At 43.5% G+C, this 25,804-nt stretch overlaps 3 protein-coding genes across 6 annotated transcripts in view; 2 read left to right on the top strand and 1 right to left on the bottom strand.

The window, feature by feature from the left end:
- NFE2 (nuclear factor, erythroid 2) overlaps positions 1-5,538 on the top strand; it is a 32,334-nt gene extending 26,796 nt beyond the window's left edge. The window contains exon 4 of the mRNA XM_035100036.2: positions 1,739-5,538. Within this exon, the coding sequence (XP_034955927.1) occupies positions 1,739-2,740 (1,002 nt within the window). The 3' untranslated portion in view covers positions 2,741-5,538. The remainder of the gene's footprint in view (positions 1-1,738) is intronic.
- A 148-nt stretch (positions 5,539-5,686) lies between these two features.
- Positions 5,687-15,809, bottom strand: HNRNPA1 (heterogeneous nuclear ribonucleoprotein A1). 3 transcript variants are annotated; one of them, XR_004691577.2, is made up of 13 exons: positions 15,676-15,809; positions 15,546-15,584; positions 14,222-14,338; positions 13,740-13,886; positions 12,747-12,957; positions 12,552-12,644; positions 12,379-12,471; positions 11,692-11,781; positions 11,256-11,366; positions 10,377-10,505; positions 9,989-10,051; positions 6,507-6,590; positions 5,687-5,840 (listed from the first exon to the last, which is right to left on the bottom strand). XR_004691577.2 is itself a non-coding variant. In XM_035100049.2 (12 exons), the coding sequence occupies exons 1-11, from the start codon at positions 15,688-15,690 to the stop codon at positions 9,996-9,998; spliced, it is 1,101 nt and encodes a 366-aa protein (XP_034955940.1). In that variant the 5' UTR covers positions 15,691-15,809; the 3' UTR covers positions 9,432-9,755; positions 9,989-9,995. The 3 variants fall into 3 exon arrangements, 2 of the variants coding, with proteins under 2 accessions (XP_034955940.1, XP_034955950.1); XM_035100049.2 differs by lacking the exons at positions 5,687-5,840; positions 6,507-6,590 and adding an exon at positions 9,432-9,755; XM_035100059.2 differs by lacking the exons at positions 5,687-5,840; positions 6,507-6,590; positions 15,546-15,584 and adding an exon at positions 9,432-9,755 and having other exon boundaries at positions 15,676-15,789.
- Positions 15,810-16,037: 228 nt separating this feature from the next.
- The window catches only part of CBX5 (chromobox 5), a 48,116-nt gene continuing 38,349 nt past the window's right edge, over positions 16,038-25,804 (top strand). Inside the window, exon 1 of one of the 2 annotated variants that reach the window (XM_035100099.2) lies at positions 16,038-16,131. The gene's annotated coding sequence lies outside the window, so the exon portion shown is untranslated. Of the gene's footprint in view, positions 16,132-16,428; positions 16,547-25,804 lie in introns of those variants that run through there. The other variant, XM_035100072.2, reaches the window with a different exon arrangement.

Raw genomic sequence — 25,804 nt, 5'->3', positions numbered from 1 at the left:
GCTGCCTAGCTTCTCATTATTCTCTGGTTGGCCTGTTATTTTCTCCTACCGATAGAGAACCTAAAATGAGGACTCTATATGGGCTCTTGGGTACCCCATAAGGAAAAAGAGCAGTTTTTTTTTCTTATAACAAATGCAAGATTGAAATCCTCCCATGTCTTGCATGAGCCTGACAGCCCAGCTCCTAAACACTGTGTCCAGGGAGAAAATCAACAGCATGTCCAACTTTGTCATTCCTTTTTTTAAAATTGCTAAGAAAACTTTTTGCTGAAGCAAAGATGGCAGTCCTCTCCGCATTTGCCTGGGAGCAGGTCCCGTTGACCTACGTGGAGTTTCCTTGGGAGCTAACATGCAAAAGAAGGAGCTGTTAGGGAGAGGAAGGAGGAGCATATATCACCCTAGACAGCGTTGCAGCTCTGCATGGGGGTTTAGGTCCTCCACAGAGGCGTGGACCAAGTCAGTTGCAGAGTGGCAGGTATCCATTGCACACAGTTGCCTCCTTCACGGTGACTCTCCCAACACTGCCCCATTCAGCACCTGACCCCCAGGGAGATGCAAGGTGGGGAGGAACGGTGCACAATGCGGGATCTGTCTGATGAGATGAATCACCCTTTTGTTCTTAGGGGGAATGCTATCAACCCATCCATCTCTGCCAGGTAGGCACCTGTGCAGGGGCTCCTTCGCTCCTCTTCCGCCCCTGCATAGCATGCTATGCAGCAGAAGGCCGTGCCAATGAGTAGGTGAGGGTTGTGACTGAGGGATGCTCAGACTGGAACACCACCTATTTAGTCATCAAAGAGCAACGTGCTGGGCAAACAGATGGCTAGGGAGAGCAAATTGTTAAGAGAAAGCTGCTACCTACTGAGGCCTCTATTGGAAAAGGAACGGGAAGGTGTGTGGAATCGAAGGAGTTACACCGAGAGGGGGAACAGGAGTTCATTTGCATGGAAGTTGGATCAGCAGTCAGGAAACAGCTTAGAACAAGAGCCAGAATTCCTGGGTTCTAAGTTCTGCTTTCTGAATCTCTGGATCATAGGTAGGCAAACTAAGGCCCAGGGGCCGGATCTGGCCCAACCACCTTCTAAATCCAGCCCACAGACAGTCCAGGAATCAGTGTGTTTTTACATGAGTAGAATGTGTGCTTTTATTTAAAATGCATCTCTGGGTTATTTGTGGGGCATAGGAATTCATCAATTCCCCCCCCCCCAATAATAGTCCGCCTCCCCCACATGGTCTGAGGGACAGTGGACCGGCCCCCTGCTGAAAATGTTTGCTGACCCCTGTCCTGGATCTTGATTGGTGTCTCCCTCCTCCTAAGCCTCAGGTGTGACTCTACACCAGGGGTCCCCAAACTAAGGCCTGGGGGCCGGATGTGGCCCAATCGCCTTCTAAATCAGGCCCACGGACAGTCCGGGAATCAGTATTTTTTTACATGAGTAGAATGTGTCCTTTTATTTAAAATACATCTCTGGGTTATTTGTGGGGCCTGCCTGGTGTTTTTACATGAGTAGAATGTGTCCTTTTATTTATAATGCATCTCTGGGTTATTTGTGGGGCATAGGAATTCGTTCATATTTTTTTCCAAAAGATAGTCCGGCCCCCACAAGGTCTGAGGGACAGTGGACCGGCCCCCTGCTGAAAATGTTTGCTGACCCCTGCTCTACACCCTTGTATGCAGGGAAATCTGTGTGAACTTTTAAGCCTGTGCTCAGCACCTCTCTCTCTCTCATCCCTGCAGGGCCTTGAGATGCCAGCTGAAAGCTGCTATGACCCTGCCTTATGCGGTCATGCACAACCAATGGTGCCACCGCCCAGCTATGGGCCGTGCACAGAGATGGGGGACGGTTCGATTTCCTACAGCCATCCTGCTCCACCATACGAGCGCCCCTTCCCAGAAACTCTGCCAGGCCCTTGCACTGTCTACAGCTACACCGGCATGCTGATCTCCTCCTCCCTTGAGCCTCCCGGACCTGCCATTCTGGGCGAATGTAAAGGGGCGCCAGGGATGGTGTTGGAGAGGGACTTGGCCAGTTGTTATGGGCCACAAGGCCCTTGCAAGCCCCAAGAGGACTTGGAATCAGACTCTGGCTTGTCCCTTAACTACAGCGATGCAGAGTCCCTAGAGGCAGAGGGGCTGGAGAGGGCAGAGTATGCGCCACTGTACCCCATGGACCACGCACTACCCTACCCAATGTTGCCTCCTGTGCCAGAGGTGCCCTGCGCCAACCCACCCCTGGAACATTCTCTGGAGAAAGGGCGGAGCCCACGTGGGGAGCTTGTTGGCAGCCGGGACGAGCGGCGGGCCCTTGCCATGAATATCCCCTTCCCAGTCGAGAAGATCATCAACCTGCCCGTGGACGACTTCAACGAGCTGGTGACACGCTTCCCGCTGAGCGAGCCTCAGCTGGCTCTGATCAGAGACATCCGCCGGCGCGGCAAGAACAAAGTGGCAGCTCAGAATTGCCGCAAGCGCAAGCTAGAGACACTGGTTCACTTAGAGCGGGAGCTGGAGGAGCTGAGCTGCGAGCGGCAGCGGCTGCTACGGGACCGAGGAGAGTTTAACAGGACCCTGGCGCTCACCAAGCAGAAGCTGGGAGCTCTCTACCACCAGGTCTTTTGCATGTTGCGTGATGAAGCTGGCAACACTTACTCCCCTGAAGAGTATGTGCTGCAGCTCGCTGCAGATGGCGGAGTCTTCCTGGTACCGCAAAGCAACCACCCAGACAACCCCACTGACTGAACAGAGCAGATTCTGGTGGGAGAAAGTGCAGGGATTGAATAGACCCACTTGACCCAAAATAAGCAACCCTCTACTGTTTTCAAGGAGCCTCCACCTCAGGCTTTGAGACTACCAATAGAGGAACACAGTCTATTGCAAGCCACATGGCAAATGGACGCATATACATATTTGTAACCGAACAAATCCCATTGCTTCTGAACTTAAAAGTGCTTATGACTGTATCTAAGCCATTCTTTAAACACACAACCGAGTTACAGAATGGGGAAGAGGGAAACAGGTCTAGCCAAACTGTGGTAATCATTTTTGTTAGCTTGACATTATTTGCTTAATCCACACACCATTTCTAAGGTTAGTCTTTCCCAGAGATTGTTTACTGAAGGCAGTACAGTCGTACCTTGGATCTCAAACGGCTTAGCTGCAGTTTCGGCAACCAAACAATCGAGAACCGGGTGTGTGTGTGTGTGTTCCAGTTTTCGGAAGCAAAATCGGCTGCCAGACTCCCGAAACACATTCTGTTTGGCAACCAGGCTACGACTGTATTCCCAGACCATTGTGGCAGGGAGTGGGGAACCTCAAGCCAAGGACCAACCAAATTCTTCTCCAAGCCTCTTTATATGGCCTTCTGAACTCCTCACGCACAGCCTCATGCTTTATACCTCAAGTGTTGCCTCAATGAAACATGCCCAAGAATTATTGCTTACCTCAGTGGAAAGGTTGCATTGTGTGTGAAATTTGCCTACTGGCAAGGGCGTTGGACTAGATGACCCCTGTGTCCCGATTCTACCGTGCAAAAGCAAACTTGCATTCACTGTTCCTCCTACTTTTGCCCCTGCCTCCATCCACCCGCTGGCATGCAGCACAAAGACTGAAAAAAGATCTGTATGGTGGCGTTAGATTGAATTCTGATCAGAATTGTATTTGTGGCAAGGTAAATGAACACTGCATGTTCTCAGGTATTTCTGTAAAAGGGGACATTATGGGCAGGATTAGTGCTTGCTAGACATTAGTGCTTGCACAAGGCCGATCAACAATACCTACAGATTTCTCCACCCAGCCTGCCTTCCTGGTCTTCTGAAACTACAAGGTCTTTAGAAACGTGATGGGAAACATAAGGTATTCCAGATGATGGACTTCAGCTCACACTAAGCTCAGGAAGCATGCCCAATGGCCACAGGTGTTGGGAATTGAGAGTCTAGCAGAGGGTGTGTTTCTTAAATTTACTTATTGGCTCTGGAGTTGAATCCAGTGTTTCTCAAAGGGGGTTGGCATACCCTCCAGTGCAGAATACTAAGATCGGGGGTAGGGGAGGTAAGTAAAAAAAAAAAGTCACAAAATTTCAACCTATCTGAACATTCAATAAAAAATGAGGCAGCTTGCAATCTTTTCAGAATTAGCCATAGTGGTGCTCCATTAAGAGCACAGAGATTCCCGTTTCCCCCACATTTTGTGGAACTATGCTTGCTGTTGGCTATAAGCACCACTTCAGGCGTTTGAAGGCCGAGGGCTCATCCACAGTGCCCCCCCTCCCACAATTTTTCCCACTTGTCCTTATACAAATCCAATGTTTTCCGTTTGCTCTGCCACTTTCCTCAGGAAACCCACTGTTTACTGCTGAATCAGAACAAACATCAATCCACAGAAAATCCAATTGATACTTGTTCCGATTCAGTGGTGAACAGCAGGTTTTCCTGCAGAAAGTGTAAAGACCCCCCCCCCCAAAAAACCCTCAGACCTGTGTATAGAAATCATAAGACAAAAGGAAGTTAGTGAACCCTTCCACAAAAAACTGCATGAAGGAACCAAAACTGGTTCTATGACCTATGTTCTGCTAGAATAAATTATGCAAGCATACTTGACTAAGTAAGGCTCAGGAAAGAGCAGAGGCTTTTAAGACCCAGATGCTGCCCTGGGATCTTACTGTTGCTTCCAGATTGTTGAGGCGCGGTACAAAATTGTTTTAGCCAACTATTACAAACCTGAGTTTTAACAGGGAGGCTAGCTTGTGTCTCAATAAGTTCTAAGCCTCTGTAAAAGCTACACCAGCATGTGGGACAGGCTTGCACTAGCTCTGACAGATCATCAATCCCTTGCTCTTTACCCATGGAAATCGACAGCATAATGTGGTCTCTTAAAATGCATGCTGCTTTCCAGAAATGCAGGCCACCTGCATCCCTCAGAATAAGTGTACCAGGGTGTTGGGCAGAACACACTTGTGCAAGAGAGGACTGTGGCATCAAAATACATCTGGCCTGCAAAGCAGCAGGGCCACTCACAATGTGTACATAAGTTGCACTTAAATCTTTCTACAGAATAAACTCGTTTGGTTAAATCGTGCCTCATGTTGCATTTCCCTTTGCATTGCAGCATCAGTATTTTAAGTCATTTTGGTTTTGTGCATGAAAGGTTTGTGGGGCGGTTGTGTTTGACAAACCCAGAGCAACTAGCCGCTAGAGCAAATACAGACACCCAATGTATTTCAGGGAAGCAGGATGATCTCAACAAAGCTATTTGTGTGCTGTGTAAGGAGCAGAGTGCCTTAACTGAGTTATCTGTGTCTGTCCTTGCTGGAAAAACAACAACGTTAAATACAAATATTGCCCATTTTATTGAGATGGTTTTTTTTTGGCTCCAATCATTTTATTTATGGGAGAAATTGTAGGTGTTGAGCAGTTGAAATCTGAAGACATAATTGTAGGTCTACTTCAATAAATTCTGCAATGAAAAGTGCACGATGAAGTGGAGCTCAACCCTCTTTTTCTATGAAGGCCAAGAAGGCTGTGACAGAATATTATGGAATTCACTAGTGCCTTAGATGTTGACAACTCTGAAAATGCAACCCAGTTGCTACAACAATAATTACTTAACGCAGGCATGTCAAACTTGCGGCCCTCCAGATGTTTTGGACTACAATTCCCATCTTCCCCAACCACTGGTCCTGCTAGCTAGGGATCATGGGAGTTGTAGGCCAAAACATCTGGAGGGCCGCATGTTTGACATGCCTGACTTAACGGCTATTCACATGAATAGTTTATGTATACAGCTACCCAGTAGCCATTTAAACTTTCTTGGAAAGCTTTGTGGTATGTGAAGTTGAAGAGTCCTGCAAGAAAAGAACCAAGGATGAAACACAGGTAACATTCGAACACACATTAGTATTTCTCTTCATTCCTAGATGCAGCCTAGTACCTGCCTATCAATCTAGAAACAAAACAAAATACTGGAGTCCATTGAAAGTTAGCCCAGTTGATTAAGAGCAGGCATGTTTTTGTGGGCCTAATCTGGCCCGCCGGTCGGTTTAATCCGGCCCGTGGCAGTTTATTTCCTGGGGCAAAATCCTAAAAAAAAACACCTCAACAACCTCACGACCCTTCGCTTTATCAAATCTGGCCCTCTTTGTGTGGTGCTCATAATGTCAAGGTTATAGGTTCATTCCTCATAGCAGCTACCTGGCATATTCCTTCATTGCAGGGGGTTGGACTAGATCAGGCATAGGCAAATTTGGCCCTCCAGATGTTTTTGGACTACAATTCCCATCATCCCTGACCACTGGTCCTGTTAGCTAGGGATGATGGGTATTGTAGTCTCAAAACATCTGAAGGGCCGAGTTTGCCTATGCCTGGACTAGATGATCCTTGGGTCCCTTCCAACAATTCTATGATTCTATCCTACAGCTAATTATCAAGTGCTTCTTGTACAGTACTTTATTGTGCCCAGTCACTTCACCACATCCTGCCTCACCCACCTTCTTAGGATTGGCTGGTTTTACCTTTTAAACAGAAGAGGAGATCCAGGGACATCCTAGTCCATTTCTATTGGAGCAGGTGTGTTTTAGCACTGGACAGCTCTTCTCCTATAAAAAGGAAGTTGTGTTAAAATACTCAATACGTCACCCTATTACATTTAACAGGTACTTTGCATGAGAGTCCCCTCCCCCCCCAAAGTAGTCTGCATTTACAGCAGTATAGCCAGTGCATTGTGGTACTATGCTTTTATAAGTCCACAAGGCTACCCAAGGACGAGATAAGAGGCAGTGCTTTCATTAAATACATTTCATCACCCACGTTGTGACTAATTTTTTTTATATAAAAAATATGCAAGTCAATATGTTCTACCCATCTAATGCTTATTTTACAGCACTGGGAAAATTTAAGTAGCTGAACTAGTATTTACAAGGTAAACTCAGCCTCTGAGAAAAGTTTAGCAGGATAACAAAACTGTATAGGACATAAGTAAAATCTGTTCTTACCTACCAGTACAGTAATATAACCTTTCCTTCCTTCTGCGTCTGACTGCTAGTCCTAAGAGCAAGGATCCTTACTCTCGTCTGCCTCCTTCCGGTGGTCACTGAGCACTCTTTTCTAGTCAGCAGAAGCCTGCACCTGGCTTATCTTTCCACTCGACTCAACACGTGTCTACTCTCAGCTGTAGTAGCGTCTGAGCTGGAAGCCATTCGGAGCTATGCTTGCTAGCCGTTCCTAGTAGCTCAACCATCTGCAAGCCTCCCGGATTTTGTAAAGCTACTTAGTTTTCGGATCCTGGCGTGCTCTCCTCTGTTGTGGTTATGCTATCATGCCAAAACCGAGCATTACTTCGTGAATCCTGAGGTCTTGTCTCCCTCAACAGAATAAGGATCCTCCTGCTATTGCAAACTCAGCCACGTAAAAACCCATCAGGACTATATCAGTTTTGCATTCTAAATTAAGCCATTCACCAGTCACACAAAATGATATATATACAAACACCATTGCAGCTTTAGAAAAAGTTTAAGCACAAGTTAAAATTGGTCTTATTTCAACAAGAGGCTAGGATGGAAATCCTTAAGGTGTGCTCATGTCTCAGTGAAGATTAATTGGACCAATATACTAGGGTTTCCCAAACAGGTCTCCAGCTGTTTGTGGACTACAATGCCCATCATCGTTGGCCACTGGTCCTGCTAGCTAAGGTTGATAGTTGTAATAAAAAAACAGCTGGAAACCAATATTGGGAAAACCTGCTCTATACAAACCCTCCCACCGTCCACTTTTAAGTGCAGTTTTAGCTCCACCTCACAGAATGGAAAGGTAGACCAGAAAGCAGTTTAAATCATTACAGCCAAGAGGCCAATATTCTGTCATCTGCACTGGGGAGGGAGAAATGCCTGGAACTGTTTCTTCAAAAAACAAAATACAGACTATCCCAAAAATGGGCTGCAGAGTTCCAGTGCATCTAAGCCACTATGACAGACAGAACTTATTGGCTGTCCCACTCAGATTAGGAGATGTAGGAATAATGAAGCTACCAAAGTGCTTTAAGCAGACAAGTAGTGTCTCCAATACCCACAAGACTAAGGCCCCATCTGCACTATACCATGTAAAGCAGTACCATCCCACTTTACGTCATTATTTCCCCCGAAGAATCATAGGAACTGCCATTTGTTAGGGGTGCAATCCCCTAACCAACTACAGACCCAGGATGATTTGGGGGAAGCCATGACTATTAAAGTGGCATGATGCTGCTTTAAACGTTTAATGCTGATAGAGCCTAATTTAGCTTTACTTTATTAATCCAAAGAATTTAAAAGCATTAAAACTGACAGAAAAGAGCTGCTCTTCCTAGACAAGGCCAGGAAACTGGAGGAGCCTTGTTGGGGAGCTGCCTAGTATACCAGTTTCACATATGCACTGCTTTTCTTAGGCACCAGCATTAACCAATGGCCCTATGGAGTTTTCCTGCATTCTAATCAGGAAAGGTTTGTTTATTAACCCAGCAAGAACGTTCAGACTCATTTCTTTTATATGCTGCAATGTTGCATCCCATCAGCACAAGTATTTCCATTTCACAACAGTAATCCTCATCTGTTCAAGGGTTTTTGAGCAGATTTGGGTAGGGGAAGGGGAGAAGAGAGTTGTTACATGTGGAAATCCTTGTACTGTTGGTTCACTTTCACAGCACTATTTTAAACACAACTGCTTCCAGTCAAAAATTCTAATCAACCATAAAGACAGAGACCACACAACTGTGGAGTCTTTACCCAGATCTACGGCTTTTAAAAGCTTTTGCCCAACATACACAAACTAATATACGGTAATTCTGTTGTCTAGCTATTTAATAAAGAACTCAACTTGGATGCTCAATACCTTCTTAATAATCGTAGTATTTCACAGACCAACCCCAAACATTTAGCAGGGTTGGTACTGGTAGCGTATCTGTGGCAATCCAGAACCAGCTGGATTTCACAAGTATCACAGCAAGATAAAGGTAAAGGTACCCCTGACCATTAGGTCCAGTCGTGACCGACTCTGGGGTTGCGGCGCTCATCTCGCGTTATTGGCCAAGGGACCCGGCGTACAGCTTCCAGATCATGTGGCCAGCATGACAAAGCCGCTTCTGGCGAACAAGAGCAGCACACAGAAATGCCGTTTACCTTCCCGCTGTAGCGGTACCTATTTATCTACTTGCACTTTGAAGTGCTTTCGAACTGCATATCCCAGTATATTACTATTGAGTCCAAAGTGCCATTTCAAGGGTTCGATGGCAGGTGCTCATACTGCCATTGCAATTGTGGGCAGCACTGCTATTTGGTCTTTGACACAGCATTATAGGGCACCTGTCAACAGGCACTGACACCTTTTAAACTAAGCCTGCACAGCAACTATGCAGCTAAAACCAGTACATATTGGCTTACAGTGAAACTTAACTTATACACGGCACATTTGAAAAAAGACACATTTATTCAGCGTCATGATCAGTCTATTACAGTTAGCAATCAACAGCATGGGTGTGGGAAAAAATAATAATCTACATAAAACCCTTGTTGGAATGCTTTGCACTTTCCACAGAACACAAAAACTAAAATATCCTGTTACAGATAGTCACAAATACAGTCCTGATGTTTGCAAACAAGCGCTTGTCTAACACATGTCTTCATGAGGCAGTTCTACCCTGCCACAACTGTGTTTGGCTGAGTTCACAACTGTGGTAACCTGTAGCTTCCCTGTCACTTCTCTGGCTCTCCTCTCCTGCTAAGCTTTGTTTCCTGTTGAATAATATGGAATAAAGTTGTTAATCTAAACACATTTGAGACTCAAAGCTACAATCCAATAGCAAGCTTCTTCCCACCGACTGCCAATCCATATATTAGCTTTTAACATCTGTATTTTAGTCCAAGTAAGCTTAAACTACAATAGCTTTGCTCAGCTAAATTAAGAGTTACAATTAAATTTCATCAGCACTGCATATTTCTACAATGGTTAAAAGGAAGATTCTTACCTAGGAATTAAAACCGCCTTCCGCCGCCATAGCTACTGCCACTACCAGAGCCACCGTAGCCACCTGAAATAATCAAAGTTGCATTTTCAGAAATAGCAAATGGTGGCTCAGAGGAATAAGAAAAAAAAATTTGGCCTCTGAAGTTGGAGTTACCAAAGGAAACAGGGAATATATTGCTTGGAAGGGATGAGTAATCACTATAAATTAGTAAAAGAGATTGAGTAGCAAAAACTAGGAGAGGTGCATATGGTCAAGAACAGGAGCAGCAAGGTAGGAATTAGCCTCTAGTGTCCTACTAGGTAGACTCCCCCCCCCCCCAATCCCTGTGATCAAGGAACAAAACAGAAGTTCATGCGGTTCAACTTTACTGCAGTTTAAAGAAGCCTACCCCCACTTCCACCATATGGCCCAGAGCTCCTGCCTCCAAAGTTTCCTCCTTTCATGGGCCCAAAGTTTGAAGACTGGTTGTTGTAACTGCCAAAGTCATTGTAGCTTCCACCGCCTCCAAAGCTGCTTCCTGTAAGAAGCAATGATTTCAACAAGTTACTTGCATCTACCAAACTAGGAACAATTTGCCACTCCTGTCTATTTTATACCCAGCATCACATGAAGATATACATACTGCTTATTTTCTCCAGAGACAGTTTTGCAAAATGCAGAATTACATTGTTTACCCTAGGTGGTCTTTTTTATTTAAGCTACTGCATTCAAAAAGTGCCTTATTTAAAAAAATAAAAATCAAAGCATAAAGATCCCCTGCTACCAACACAAAAAGTTCAGTTAAGCAAAGCAGTCTGATGCGTGCATCAAGACTTTTAAAGCTTATACTCACTGCAGTCATAAAAGGCAATATTGAACTATACAAGGATTGACACTAATAGATATTTTTTATTTAGTCCTTTTGACAGGATCATCTTTATGTCTCTTTGCCTTGAAGCATGCCAGTTAGCTCAGTTGGTTAGTTTGATGCTGATAATACCAAGATCACATGTTCGATCCCCTTAGTGGCCACCTGCATATTCCTGCATTGCAGGGGGTTGATTACATGGCCTTCTGGGTGCCTTCCAACTTTACAATTCTGCGTCTATTATTCTAGTTGCTACTATTTTAATTAAGTGAAAATGTAGAGGATTTTCCATATGGCAACAGGTACTGAAGCAAATCTGAAATTTAATGCCAAGACCACACTGGGAATTTGTCAAAACCAAAGTAAGGTTCCGCACTGTGCATGCAGCTGATTATTTTACCACCCAAACGTAACACTTACCACCACTGCCGCCACCAAAGCCGCCACCTCCATTGTTATAGCCGTCGTAGCTGCCACTGCTGCCATAACCTCTGCTTCCTCCAGAGTATCCGGGGCCACTACCGCCATAGCCTTTAAGAAGAGGAAATGTTCTTGTTCATAGCACGTGTGGGGAAAGTATCTTTAAGAACTTGAAAAGCAAACAGTGATGTGGCCAATTTCCTTATTCCACATTACGGTAAAGAAACAGAAGAGGAAGGGAAGCTGGGAAAGCTATCAAAGACTACCTGCCCCCCAACCACAGGTTTATCCATTGCCAGCTGTCATTGGGGGGGGGGGGTCCAGTTAGGCTGCTGGGTTTTGATAATAGTCTTTTGATGTTAAGTGCCTTTCAGTTTAATTTGTAAGCCACTTTGGAAATATTTCCATCCTCAAAGCACAGTTGATGCAAACTTACCATCGTTGCCAAACCCATTGTAGCCATCTCCGCTGCCTCCATAGCCGCCGCCACCACCACCACCTCCGCCACTGCGACTGCCAAACCCTCCTGAGAAAGAGCACTACTGTTAGCACCGGGATCAGGTCATTAAGATGACTTGGGTGATTTATTAAAATATAGCTATTATAAACACATTCAAAGCAGTCGATGAAGAAAGCTTAATTTCAACCATTTCTCTTGCTATCTTTCTAGATAAGTTAAGCAAGTTATGCCTGCAAATCCTCAACCAGAAAAAAGAGGTCCAAGAATATGTCTTCTCTGTGAGTTCTTATACCTTAAAAACAACCACCACCACCAAGCTGCACTGGGGCATTGCTCCTTTATTTCTTGTGGCATGGTAGTTAAGCTGATGTTACAGCCCACCTCAAACCAAGCTAAAACCTAGTAGGGATTCCTGACCAACCAGCTGAAGACCAATGCTCTGGCTGGTACACCCCTCCTGCACGAGAGATAGGTAAATATGAACATGCAACTTCCATCTATTTGAATCGATGACTAGACACTGAAATAAGGTTTCTTTTCCCATTAGGGAAGAGTTATAAAACATGAGCCCTGGGCAGTCTTTGGAGTAAGTAAGGGTTTAAAGTAGTTGAAGCCCTTGTGTCAACATTAAATCTTGAAAGTAACCAGTAAAATTGTCCTTACCACGGCCACCAAAGCTGCTGCCACGGTTGAAGTTCTCACCACCGCCAAATCCACCTCCACGACCACTCCCAAAGCTGCCTGAGCTACTACGACCTAACAACAAGAAGAACGTTCAGCACTACAGAGAGGCACTAGAAGTCTAGGTTCATTTCATTCAAAGCCACAAAACTTACCTCTTTGGCTGGATGAGGCACTGGCCATTTCCTGCTTTGACAAGGCTTTCCTGACTTCACAGTTATGCCCATTCACAGTATGGTATTTCTGAACTATATAAAGAAGACAAAGTGTTGTCAGTATTTTCCTTCCTGTCAGTATTTCCCTTGCAACTCTAAAACTGGAACTCAAACCAACTCAAGTAATACACTTACTGACAATTTTGTCCACAGAGTCATGGTCATCAAAAGTAACAAAGGCAAACCCCCTCTTCTTGCCACTGCCACGGTCAGTCATTATCTCAATTACTTCAATTTTGCCATACTGTTCAAAGTAGTCCCTTAAGTGGTGCTCTTCTGTATCTTCTTTAATTCCCCCAACAAAGATTTTTTTTACTGTCAAGTGGGCTCCAGGCCTTTGAGAGTCCTAGAATAAGACAGGGTAAATGCAATGTTAGGCTTGTATTATCAATTGTGAGCCAGTAGCTACCATTTTATTCTCCCAATCACTGCTCTGCAACTGCATGTTTAGGTTAAGATGATACTGGTGTGTATTTTACACCAAGGCTACGTGCAGTATTTCAGAGACAGCCAAGAGGTGTTCTTTAGAGGTTGTGAGACTACAATTCCCATGAGTTCCAGCTGGAGCACACCACAAGTATGCACCACTGAATTTGGGGTGGGTGGGTGAGGACACTTCTAAATAAACATGAATTGTTCCACACTAAACAAATCCTGTGTTTATTCAGAACCAGGAAAATAAGTCTCACTGGCCAGAGCACATACTGGATTACAGCATTACATGAATACCAACCCAAAATAAGCACAGAATAGTTGCTCTTAGGGCCAGGTAAAATATAGCAATGCACAGGGACCCTGTACACAGGGAACCTGTACACCACCCAAGAGACTTTCATGATTAACTTTAATTGTTGAAATAAACAAAAGGATGCAACAGGTTAAATATTCCATGACCTACTGGTACTGAAAGTATTATTTTAATTACATCATACCTTCCCTACTGTAAGCTGATTTAAATCCAATAAACCAAACACTGCACTAAAAAAGGTCATCAGTGAACTGAGAATGGTATCATCATAGCTGCTTTAACTGTAGCTCTGGATAACCAGATACAAGAGCACGATGTTTATGGTCTTCAGCTACAAGCAACTAATACTGCATTTTGGCTCAGCAAACAGCAGCTCTCACCTCTCTGGATACAGCTCTTTTTGGTTCAACAACTCTCCCATCAACTTTGTGGGGCCTGGCATTCATGGCAGCATCAACCTCTTCTACTGTTGAGTAAGTGACAAATCCAAAGCCCCTGGAGCGCTTAGTGTTTGGGTCTCGCATCACCTAGGTTAAAAGAAGCCAAGTCAGATTACTTCACTTTGTTCTAAGGATACAATACACATCATAGCATGTCATGGAATGCATGATTCTTACAGGACTCAAAAACAGGCACCCCCAAACTGCGGCCCTCCACATGTTTTGGCCTACAACTCCCATGATCCCTAGCTAACAGGACCAGTAGTCGGGGAAGATGGGAACTGTAGCCCAAAACATCTGGAGGGCCGAAGTTGGGGATGCCTGCTCAAAAACATTCATATTTCTTGGGTAATGCCATCTGCAGCACCAAGTAACAAATGTCCCCACCCAATTTAAAAACCAATCCCCATATGAACACCTACCACACAGTCTGTAAGTGTGCCCCATTGTTCAAAATGATTGCGAAGGCTTTCATCTGTCGTCTCGAAACTTAGGCCGCCAATGAACAGTTTGCGTAGCTGTTCAGGTTCCTTGGGGGACTGAAAAAGAGAAGAGTAGGGAAATATAGAACAAGGAAGGTGGCACTGCAGGGCTCTCCCATCGAACTACAGCTTCATGTAGATAAGCAGGCCTACAACTAATGCACAATAATCCCTTGAGGAGTTAGCACACTTGTTATCTATTTCCCTGCTAGCACCCTAACTGGTATCAACATGCCAGCAAAGCTTCTCAACAAGAGTAGGGGCACACTCCAACCCTGCATTTGTCAATTTTTCACATAATCACTATATCCCAAATAACAAAAGACTGCATTTTGCTCTTGTTCTGATACTACAGTTACCCATTATGATGTATTAAAGCAATAGGAAATGCATCAGCTATGTATTTTTCTGCTTAATTTTATAACACACAAGTATGCTTTCAAAGTCTTGTTGAGAATATTGCTCCTCCTTCACTTAAATCTGCCCTTCTACAAATAAACACACTACTAACGAAGAATACAAGCTACCTACCCGAATCCATTTCTAAGAAAAAGGGGGGGACCTAAAGGGGGCAGAAAAGCAGCAAGTCTATTTTCAGCTATAGGATGGCAACACTGTAGTATTTTAGGTCTCTTGACAGAGCCAGAAACTTTGTAGCCCTAAAATGGCCAAGATTTTCAAGCTGTTCGCTAATAGTAGCGCCCCAAGTTCTACGTACCTATTTGGGAGTAACGTGCTTACGTACGGCAGGCCTCCCTACTGAATTATAAACATGCATTATGTAGACGAATCCCAAGAAAATTATCACCCAAGATACAGGGGCGAAAGCGTAAAAGACATCCACGGTTGCAAGGGAAAGTTGGCGACATTTGCGGGGGGGGGGGCGGAGAGACTGCGGACAAAGCAGGAGAGCACGCGGTGTGCGCACGTTCCCATCCCCCACGCAACTCAAGGAGGGAGAAACCGAGGCAAGTGCGCAGGCGCGCGCAAATCCTCTTGCCCGCAGAGCGCAGGCGCAGCCATTCCAAGCGTCGGGGAAGAGCAGCGGTGACCGCCACGCACTGTGAAACATGGCGCCTGCCCTGGAAAGCTAGCACGCATGCGTAGCCCGAAGAGAAGTGGAAGAAGAGGCCAGGCGGCAAAGGAAGGAAGGCCGACCGGAGACCATTAGGCCTTGAAGCAGAAGACGAGGCAAATGACGGGGAAAGAAATAAAACAATTCCGGGATGGGGGTAGGGAATATATACATTTTTTTAAGACTTACTTCGTGAGGAGACATATCGCACCCGTAATCGGACGATCCCTAAAGGCAAAGGAAACATAATTCCACAAAAAAAGCCACAGGTTGAGGGTCGAAAGAATGGAACTAAACCGCCCGTGATCAGGGCTCTTACCTCAGACTTCGACATGGTGGCGGCGTAATTACAGGCAAGGCCTAGCCCGGCTTTCCCACAAAGCGACGCTGCCTCTGGCTGAAGTCGAGACGAAAAGGGGCAGAGTCACTGAGTGCGCCGCCGCCTCACTAGCAACGCCCACACTGGCCCCATTTCATTGGGCAGGCTTCTCGGGTACGTCGCCTCTCACTGGACAATGGCCAGATTGCTCTCCTTCCATTGGAAGTTCTTGTAGTGACCCCGCCCTTTTTACTCCGTTATCCCTAACCCTGTTGGCTTCCCGTTGGTTGGATTTTTTGTCACTCTTCGACTCCGACGGAATTCCCCGCCCTGTACTCCTCAAATACCCAGTCGCAAGGCGACGTCCTTCTCCACCGCATAGTTTCTCTTTTATTGGGCAGTTCGGAACGCAGGTTTCTTGCGATTGGCTGGGACCAACGGATACCCTTTTTGGGGGTTGGTTAGCTTTTTATTCATTCATTCTAATAGAGGCGGGAATTAAGTTGGTATTCCTGAGCGTTTTTGTGTTGGTGGTTGATATGATGAAGGCGCGAGCCGGATTGGGGTGCGGGAGGAGAGTTTAATATGTGCAACTTGCTTCTGAGGCAAGCCTATGCTGAAGCGCGCTGCACACCTTGCGCATGCGTCACAAAGTGTTGCTTCTGACGAATAACGGGGAGGGGAGGAAGGGAGACAGGAGAAGTGCGCGCGCCTCACGCCGGCGCAGTGAGGTTGGGAAGGGGGCGGAGGGGCTGACGCGTGCGCACTGGACGGGGTTTTTGGCGGGCGTTGCGCAGAAGCGGCGGCTGTGAGGGGTTACAAACCAGGGAGGGGGAAGTTGCTTCCGCTCCGAGCCCGTTACTTTCCCCAGGTGAGCGACCACGGGAAACAATCTTGGCGGAGGCGCGTTACCGGGAGCCAGTGGTTCCGAGGGAGGGGGCGTGGTTTTGGCATGATTGGGAGCCTGTCCGTGCTGTGAGATACCGTTGGAAAGGGGGCGGGGCTTGCGCTCTGGGGGCGGGGCGCTGGAATCTGAGTGACAGCCTCATAGGTCGAAGGGTTGAGGCAGTTGGGAGGGTTAGACCATTGAGGGTCGGAGGGTGGAGTGGCAGCCGATTTAACCAACGGGGAAACCGTATTTGCTTGTGGGGCGGGTGGTTTAGTGTAACTGTTTGATTGGCGCGGAGGATGGCCAATGGCAAGGGGCCTCGGTACTATGGCGCTTTTCTTTAGGAGTGGGAGGCGCGCGAGGGCGCGTAATGCTTTCCCGCCGTGAGCTTTCCCTCGGTCTCACCCACCCCAGTACACGCTTTTGACTACATATGGCCTTGCAGTAGTTTGTCCCAATCGCATGTGATTGATCCGTAATTTTCAAAGCTGTAACACCCCCGCGGACTTTCTAGCGAAGGCTCTTTTAGTCTGCAGTCCACGTTCAGCCGAGTCACGCCGGAGAAAGTCGTCGTCCCTTAGTCGCTCGAGGATAAGTGGCTGTGAAGAGCTGGAGTTTCGGTTTCCGTGTTTTTCTCCCGCCGTCTCCCGGGAGTTCGCTGATTCACACGCACCTTCACTCTCGTCCCCGCAGACAGACCAAGCCAACCAGGCGAATCCGCCGGCCTTGCACGTTCCCCTCTACTCGAGTTTCCAAAGCCCGAAATCCCAGAAACTTTGCATGAAGTATAACCCCCCCAAATGGTAGATAGTTCCCTACGTATATGTAGCACAGGCAAGTTTGGGGAATATTCGGATATCATTGTACAGTATTGGATTATTAACATGCACTTATTCATGCTCCACCTTTTCCCCCTGACTGGACTCAAGGCAGTTTACAGCTAAAGATAAGAACCGCTGAAAACACAGTTGGGGGGGGGGACGGGGGACGACGACAGTCATTTAAAAAATAAAATACAGTAAACGTTGAGAATTGGACGTTGAGTGGGAAATCTGCAGAGGAAGGACATAGTCCACAAACTCATGTTCACACTTCAGCAAGTTCTGGTGTTGCTATTGTGGTTGCTTTGCTAATTCTGATAGCTGGTTGGACTGAAAAGAGTCCTAAAATAATAATTTATTTACACAAGATTTCTGTTGGTCCTCACAGCAATTCCATGTTAAGTTACTACAGTATGATTGATCCTACCATGAGAGAATGAGAGTGCATACTTGGATTTGTTGGCTGCAAGCCATAGAGAATATCTTATTGTGCATAACAATTGATAAAGAAATGTCAAGTCCAAATGTTGCAGTTTTCTAAAATAAAATCATATCATTGTTATTCAATCCAGAGAGCTGGAGTATCTGTAGGTGTAATGGTACTTAATGCTTTGGATTACTGTCAACAGTAAGGTTTGAAAAGCGGCTTACCAATGAAGAAAGAAAATGAAAATCTTGCTGCACATTGTAGGGCTGCAATGTTCTAGTGTGAAGAAGAATTATAGTTTTAAATACAACCTCAGCAGATCACCGAGTCACCTTCCTACTGCTGGGAAGAGCAAGGGAAATCAGGTTTAGTTTTCTTCACTGAGGGCTGAGTCTACACAAAGGTCATTAGTGATTTGTGCAGATGATGAATTCATTATGTGTGGATCCCAAGTACAGACATGTAGAATATACATTGAATTATGGGCATCTAGAACTTGAAATGGCAGCTGCCGAGGAGCTTGTAGTTGGCTCTCAGCCACACACAAATGCTGCACGTATAGGGGTGACCCTCAGCATAGGTAGAAATTTTTGCAATCTCGGCATCTTGTTTTTTAAAAAACTGAGTAAGGTGAAGATGAAAGCAGCTATATCTGCTACAAATTGGTAGATAAACAATAACCAGAGTAGTATGGAGACCTGAAGAGAAGTGACTTTTTTCAGTGTCTTGTCAGGTATCTAGTTGCCGTGGGTTGCTAGTCCCTGAGAAAGGTTGGTAGAGAAGGCTCTAGGCTTTAAAAATAGATTAGAAATCAAAACTGCCCACTTACTGAAATTCATTTCCTTCCTGAAAAAGCTTTCATACCAATAGATACTATAACAAATAAAATATGTTGGTTTGCAGCTAAATAATGCCTTTATACAGAATCATCCCATGTACTTTTTGCAGTGCATTTTTTCCTGCTTAGAGATAAGACAAAATAGCTTTCTTGCTGTACACATGTAAGTCTATTAAGCAAAATCCATTTCCTTGACCAAAGTGGCGAAACCTATGTACACATATTGAGAAGTAAATCCCATTGAACAAAGTGGGTGAGTAAATATGTACCGTATAGGATTAACTGCAAGTTTTCATAGCTTTCCATGATGCAGGGGTTAGTTACTTTGCAAAATAGTATTTCTTCCTGAGATAGAAAGTAATTGCATTTCATTCATAACTTGAAACTGAACACATTGAACTGATTCACACCTTATACTAAACCAGAGTTCTAGAATTATGTGCATGAACAGGAAAGAGCTGCTGTGAGCCTCAGGCTTGCACACTTGTCTCTTCCCGCAGGGCCAGAAGGAGGATTTGAGCAATTGCACTTAGCCTGAATATTGGCTTGTTGTGCTGACTTGATCTGGTTTATTTAAAAAACACTACTCCTGGCTGTGTCATTTGCAGTATGCTCGTATCTTGGATCCCAAACACCTTGGTACTTGGACATTTTGGCTCCCGAATGCCCCAAACCCAGAAGTGAGTGTTCTGGTTTGCAAATGTTCTTTGGAACCCAAACGCCCAACAGGGCTTCCGCAGCTTCCGATTGGCTGCAGGAGCTTCCTGCAGCCAATCAGAAGCCACGCTTTGGTTTCTGAACGTTTTGGAAGTTGAATGAACTTCCGAACTTGAACGGACTTCCAGAACGGATTCCGTTTGACTTCCAAGGTACGACTGTATTTTCAAAAATATACATCATTTCTTTCCCTTATGGTTTACTTTACTAAAAAAAGGAAATCTTTAACTCATTCTATTTGATAGGTAGCTGTGATACTGTTTTTAGTAAGTTTAATGTGCTTCTAGTAAATGTTTAGATTTCTTTTTTAACTAGATTATACAAGACACTTTGATCTTTAAAAAGTGAAATCATTTTTAAAAAATTCTTCTAGTTTGGGGGATGAACTCATTTTTAGCCAGATAGCAGAATAGTGATTAGCAACTCCACCTTTGTCCAACTTGCCCCATGATCTTTTTGCAGACCTTATATTTTGTTTGACTTCTACCCTGTTTCCCCTATTTTAAGACGTAGTCATAAAACAAGCCATAGCAGGATTTTTTTTTAAAGCATTCAAGGAATATAAGCCATACCCCGAAAATAAGACATAGTGATAGGCACAGCAGCAATGCAGGCCGCGGCAGGAGGAGGTAAAAAATAAGACATCCCCTGAAAATATGCCATAGTGTGTGTGTTTTGAGGAAAAATAAATATAAGCCGGTGTCTTATTTTTGGAGAAACACGGGTAATACTAAAAAGACTTGAAAAACATTAAGCCAAACATGCAGATTGTAAATTATTTGTTAAATCTGTTCTTTTCTGTTGTCCCCAGTTATGAATTGCATTACTTGTATACAAGGTGATACACACATATGCATGCTTGTGTGTAATATAAAAGCTAAATTTAAAGTACCTTAAAATAACAAAACAGTAGAAGAATTTAAACATTAAATGCTCTTGGGAAGGTTTTCACTTAATTTTTAAAGTTGCACCATGGGCTGCATCTACCTCTATGGCATGAGAATACTGCCTGGTTCTAGTGGCAGAGAGGATTGTGGCAGCTTCATCCTGTCAGTAGACACAATTGGTTTTCTTTTTCCTCTCCTTCCCCCTTAAGCCTTCCTTAGCCCTGATTTCCTCCAGAAGTTTTCTCAACACTCCAAAACATATTTGGGGAGCAGAGGAAAGGAAAGTCCTGCTGTGTGTGTGGAAGTTGGCATTTACCCCTTCAAAAAGATGCAGGCATCTTTTGTAACTGATGCTGTATGTGGGTTTATTACACAATTGTATATCAACACATGGATACAAAAGTGGACATGGATACACATGGATACAAAATGGAACACATGGATACAAAAGTGGAATTTTTGCCCTGATACTAACAAGAACAATCTCCAAAACTCAGCAACCTGATTCCTTTTTCAAATTCTGCGCCTTCTCTGTTTGCACAGTAACTGTTGTGAAAATGATGAAATGTTTTGCTACAACATAGACTTTTATTTCTTAATGAATTCCCCCCCCCCCACATGTTAAAATAGAAGCCAATTAAGTTACAACAGGCAAATTGTCTACTATCATTTACCCTTGTATTTTCTTTTACAATATAATTTTTTTTCTAGTTATTGTATATTGTCTTCCCCAGCATGCTGTCTGAGCACTTCCTGAACAAACAGACAGATCTGCTTATTAACTGTCCAGAGCAACTTGAAATATGCAACCAAACATCTGTATTCCTGATTTGCTGTACTAATAAAACCATTTTCATATCCTACTAGAGAAGTAATTCAGTAATTTAAGTAGTTGAACTGCAAATGACTATTGATATTTTTAATTTAAATTACTGCACCTGTCAAAATAATAAATAAATGTTTAAGAACTTGAGCTCTCAATTCTTTTGCAGTCTGGTTCACATCTGTGTTGCTTCTTAGCAAGTTGGCTGCTGCTAGTTTGGGGATCAGAAATGGTCACTGTTAATATTTTTTGTGGCATACAGAGTTGTTGGTAAAGGTGTTGAGAGCATCAAACATCAAAGTTAAACTGTGTTTTGGGATAAAAATATTTGTATATGTGCTTTTGCTCTTGCAAAAAGGCAAAATAAATTGCTTCAGGACATTACAGTATGAAAAATCATGCAAGTAAAAACCAGAAGAGAGCTGTATGTAGAAGAAAACATTCTTTGTTCCTGTAGCTTTTCCTGAAGCGTTTAGTATATGCAAATCTCTTAAAAATCAACACCATCCTATTCTACACGCCACTATGTAGCTGTGTGGTAAAAGGCCCACTACTGTATTTCTTAAAACATCCATTTTATTCAGTTCACTTTGAAGAGAACCTGGAAAATTTGGTAACCTACCCACAAAGTTGGTATGATCAGGGAGAAATCAATCATAATTTTGGATCAGTTGTGTAATGCAATCATGTAATGTTTAAACAAAGCACACATCCAATAAATTTGAAGGATATTGTCAAATACTTTTCAAACTCAAGTGTTGTTTTGCGCTAAACAAGACATAATGGCCTGGATCTAAATACCACTGTGTGCAAGTAGATAGCTTTCCATTTGTTGGAAAAGGAGTTGTCTTTTTGGGGTTTCCTTTCATTGGCAGATATTAATACTACATTGAATCCTACTTTGAAGCAACTGTAGGTGGTGGACAAGGGGTTGCAAAAGTTTGGGTACATGCATGAAACATCTATATATTCTGTTCAGTATAAGTTCAGAAAAATATCCTATTAAAAACTATGTAGTACACATAACTACAGTAATACAGTGGTAAAAATAACTTGTATCAAGTATGGCTTTTGATGTGCTGATATTGGACTAGAATATTTTTTTAAAAAATCCATTGGATATTAGTTCAGTGTATTTTTTATATTGTATCCAAAATACACATAGAAAAGTTGCTCTCTTGTTTGTATTGGGCATGTTCTTTCTCCCACAATCCCACAATATGCTGTTGCTTTTAACCAGATTCTTAGCTTTTGTCATTACCGGTAGTTGTAGTCTACTGACTTGGTGTATGTGTGCTTCTTGCAGCCCAGGTTGCAGTATTGTGTATGAATCCTTCGGTGACTTCAATACAGGTGTGTGTATGAATGCTGTACAGTCATACCTTGGATCTCAAAAGCCTTGGCTCCTGAAAGATTGAAACCCGGAACCGAGTGTTCCGGTTTTCGAACAATTTCCGGAAGCCGAATGTCCAGTGTGGCTTCCGCAGCTTTGGTTTCGAAATGTTTTGGAAGTTGAACGGACTTCTGGAACCGATTCCGTTCGACTTCCAAGGTACAGCTGTACTTGTCTTAGGAAGTCACTGACGTGCTTAGCAACACGCAGTTTGAATGTCTTGGCCCACACACACTGTTGATTGAAGTAGGCCAAGAGAGAATGAGAGGAAGAAGAAATGTGGGGCAATGATGTGACTACAATATAGAGTGTCCTATCACTGGAGCCTGATCAGTAAACTTTCAGCTACTGATAAGTGAATGAATTTGGTGAGTTTTGCATCCACCGAGGGCATCCACAATTTACATTATTTAGTGCTTAATCCACAACCCTGAAAAAGAATATTGCACACACAGAAGGGAGTGGCCGAAAAATCTCTCATGGGTTCTTTCCTCCAATAAAAATAAAGAATCTCTGTTATACTACCAACACCTGCTGAGTACTGCAGGAAGCAGCAGCATAAAGCTCCAAAATATTCAAATCCAGGTTTTAGGACCTAAAGTAACAGCACCTGAGATTTCCATCAAAGGATTGTGTGCAGCGCTGAAACCTTTCTGCCATTCCTAGAGTTTAAAAGGCCACAATATGGTGTAATTTAGAGCTGACTTTTTATTTTGAAAATATCCTTTTCTGTCCTCCCCGGTCACTTGGATCTCCATTATGTAAATTCATTCTGTCATATCCAGCATAAATATGCCAGTCTTGTAAATTGGGAAATGGTGGGAGAGCATCTCCTCTTCTATCACTCTTCTATCACTTTCTAGATTTGTTCAAGATTATATTTTATCTTGTCTCCAGTATTTAAACGTGCCTTTCTGGAGCTCTGTAAAATAATTAAAGAACAGAATAACTTGGTGCTCACAAAAAAGCAAGACTGAAACTCATTGGCTTGACTGCAGCCATGGCCTAGGCTCTAGGGTGTGTGAAAGGCACTTTCCTTTGTGTACAATTGGTTTCCTGTGGTGCCAAATTGTATGCCAGTCCAGAATGTTCTCCTAATGGAGTAGCTTATTGCTGGCACAAGAGACAGTGAGTTGTATAAGTTGAATGCTGCTTACTGTTCTTTGGATGTAAGTTACAATGTTCTGCTTAAAATCTCGCCGGTATAGTGACATCCTAACATCTTTTTTCCTATACCACTCCCTTTCACCGGAATGATGTCCATTCACCCTTAAAAGAATGTTGTCTATCCTTAACATGTACTTCAAGGCTTCAAAGCACATACATTTCGGTAATCCTTGAGTGTCAGCCAGGTGCAAAAAATGGCACCCAGACTTTTTGAGGTGCTCACAAATGGAGAGTCTTTAGGCGCAAAATGCACCAGGCGCCCTGCTAATTTCAAACCCTGAAGCTACCCATTGAGCCCCACGGCCGAAGGAATTGGACCATGCCTTACTTAATTTGGTTTCAATTCTTGCATGATGTGGGGATATGCTGTGGTCTTGAGAAGTTTCCTGAGGCCTAATGCATCTTTCAGTGTCTTACAATGGGGAAATGGGAATATTGATTCTGCATATTTATTTGATTGGAATCTGTGTGGAAGTGTACCTCCTTTTAATCCAGTATGGATGAACAGGGTACTAATGCAAGTACTTTAGTACCATCCCTGAAATGGCCATGTTCATATTTTAGAGTGAAACTATTTCTCTGTTTCCTGTGCTCCATAAGATGGGAAACTTGTCAAGGTAAAGTAAATGCCTCGCAAATCAGAAAAGACTACAGCAATATCTGGTTGAATTAGAAACTTCAGAGCACATCTGAGTGTGAGTATCCCCCCCTTCATATCTTGATATATTTGTATATATTAATACACTTAAACAATTATACCAAACTTTAAAATCTTTTCATTTGTGTTTTTATCCTACAGCTTTGTTTCAGAGAATCCATGCTACTAAAGTACCCCAATCTTACAAAGCAACACGGAACCACCTGAAGATCAGGTAACCTGAAAATGGAGTGAAGAGGCATATTGTTGTCTGGGTTTTAAGCATCACTAGATGCCAAAATAGGTGCAGTGTGCTTTAAAGAGGCTGACCCATTTATAACAGCTAAGAGCATAACTGCAAAAGCAAGGTCTCTGTCCATATGCCCAACTGAAGCAGGAATCATGAGCACAAGTGGCTGCTTGTAGCCTCCATCAGAGCTGATTGCTCTGGTTGGTAGTTTTTTGCTAAAAGAAAATTGGGGTGCCTAATAATGTTGATTTGTGTACAATTGGGTCATATTCTGACACTTCATACACAAAGTTCACTCAGGTCAAAATGTTACATTTTTAAATTTTTAGGTTTAAATAGAAACACTGATGTTATCACAAGACGAACACTAATCAGGCACATTGATGACAACTATTCTGTAGCGCAAAGCAACTTTAGGAAATGTTTTTTATTTACTTTTATTGATTGATTGATTGACTTTATACATCACCCTATACCCGGAGGTATAGAAGTTGGTATTTGTTTCACATTAGTTTAGAAGCTGATATTTGGTTCATAAGAACTCACAGCATTCTGGATATTTTTATATGGCACTATAACAATTAAAGAGGCAGGATCTTGGTAACTCTCTCTGAGAGCTTTATGCTGAAAGCTCAGTACATCTCTAAACAACAACAGTAAAACCCAGCTGGATCTATATAGTGGACGCCTTAGAATGCTTGCTTGCACAGAGAGATTTTCCCATCCCTTCCTCTCCTCAGCAGCCCCTGTGGCTTCTGAAAAACTTCTGAGTCTTCCAGAAAAGTGTGGGTTGGGGTGTGGGGACTGTAGTGGGGAGTGGGGATTTGGCTATACTTTTTAGAGGTTCTTCTGTGAGTGTCTTTACACTTGTGCTTCTCTGGATCCAACCCATAAATAGTCCTAAAATTGTTGCTTCCTTCAGTTGTGTTAAATATGCCTTATTTTTTTGTTTTGTAGAGTTTCTTGCAAAACAAGCTCTACATCTACTTATAACATGTATACGAGTCCCCTGTATTAATAAAATATTTTGCTGAATGTAACTGTATTCGGTGCTTTATTTTGGAAATACATTATTGACTCTTTTGTATTTTGGTATTTAATATGCTTCCTCGTGAAAGTATTTGGATTTGAAATAGTTCAATGGAGGTTGTCATTGAGAGCCCCCTGACACATTTAATAAAATTATTTGGCTGTCAAACAGGATGCTTTTGAAAATTATATTTTGTGGGTAGCAAGGCATAAATGCTAACTTTTTTCTCTAGCAAAAAAATACATTTCAG

The sequence above is a fragment of the Zootoca vivipara genome, chromosome 2 (genome assembly GCF_963506605.1).
Source record: "Zootoca vivipara chromosome 2, rZooViv1.1, whole genome shotgun sequence".
Classification (NCBI taxonomy): Eukaryota; Metazoa; Chordata; class Lepidosauria; order Squamata; family Lacertidae; genus Zootoca; species Zootoca vivipara.
Note: the sequence above shows the minus strand (reverse complement) of the source record. Positions and strands in the feature narration are given on the sequence as shown.

What these genes read in the sequence shown, in the direction of transcription:
- HNRNPA1 (XM_035100049.2), bottom strand. An exon ending in CAATGGGTTTGGCAACGATG is followed by an intron (nt 11,367 to 11,691) that starts GTAAGTTTGCAT and finishes CTCTTCTTAAAG; the next exon opens with GCTATGGCGGTAGTGGCCCC. An exon ending in CTTTGGTGGCGGCAGTGGTG is followed by an intron (nt 10,506 to 11,255) that starts GTAAGTGTTACG and finishes TGCTTCTTACAG; the next exon opens with GAAGCAGCTTTGGAGGCGGT.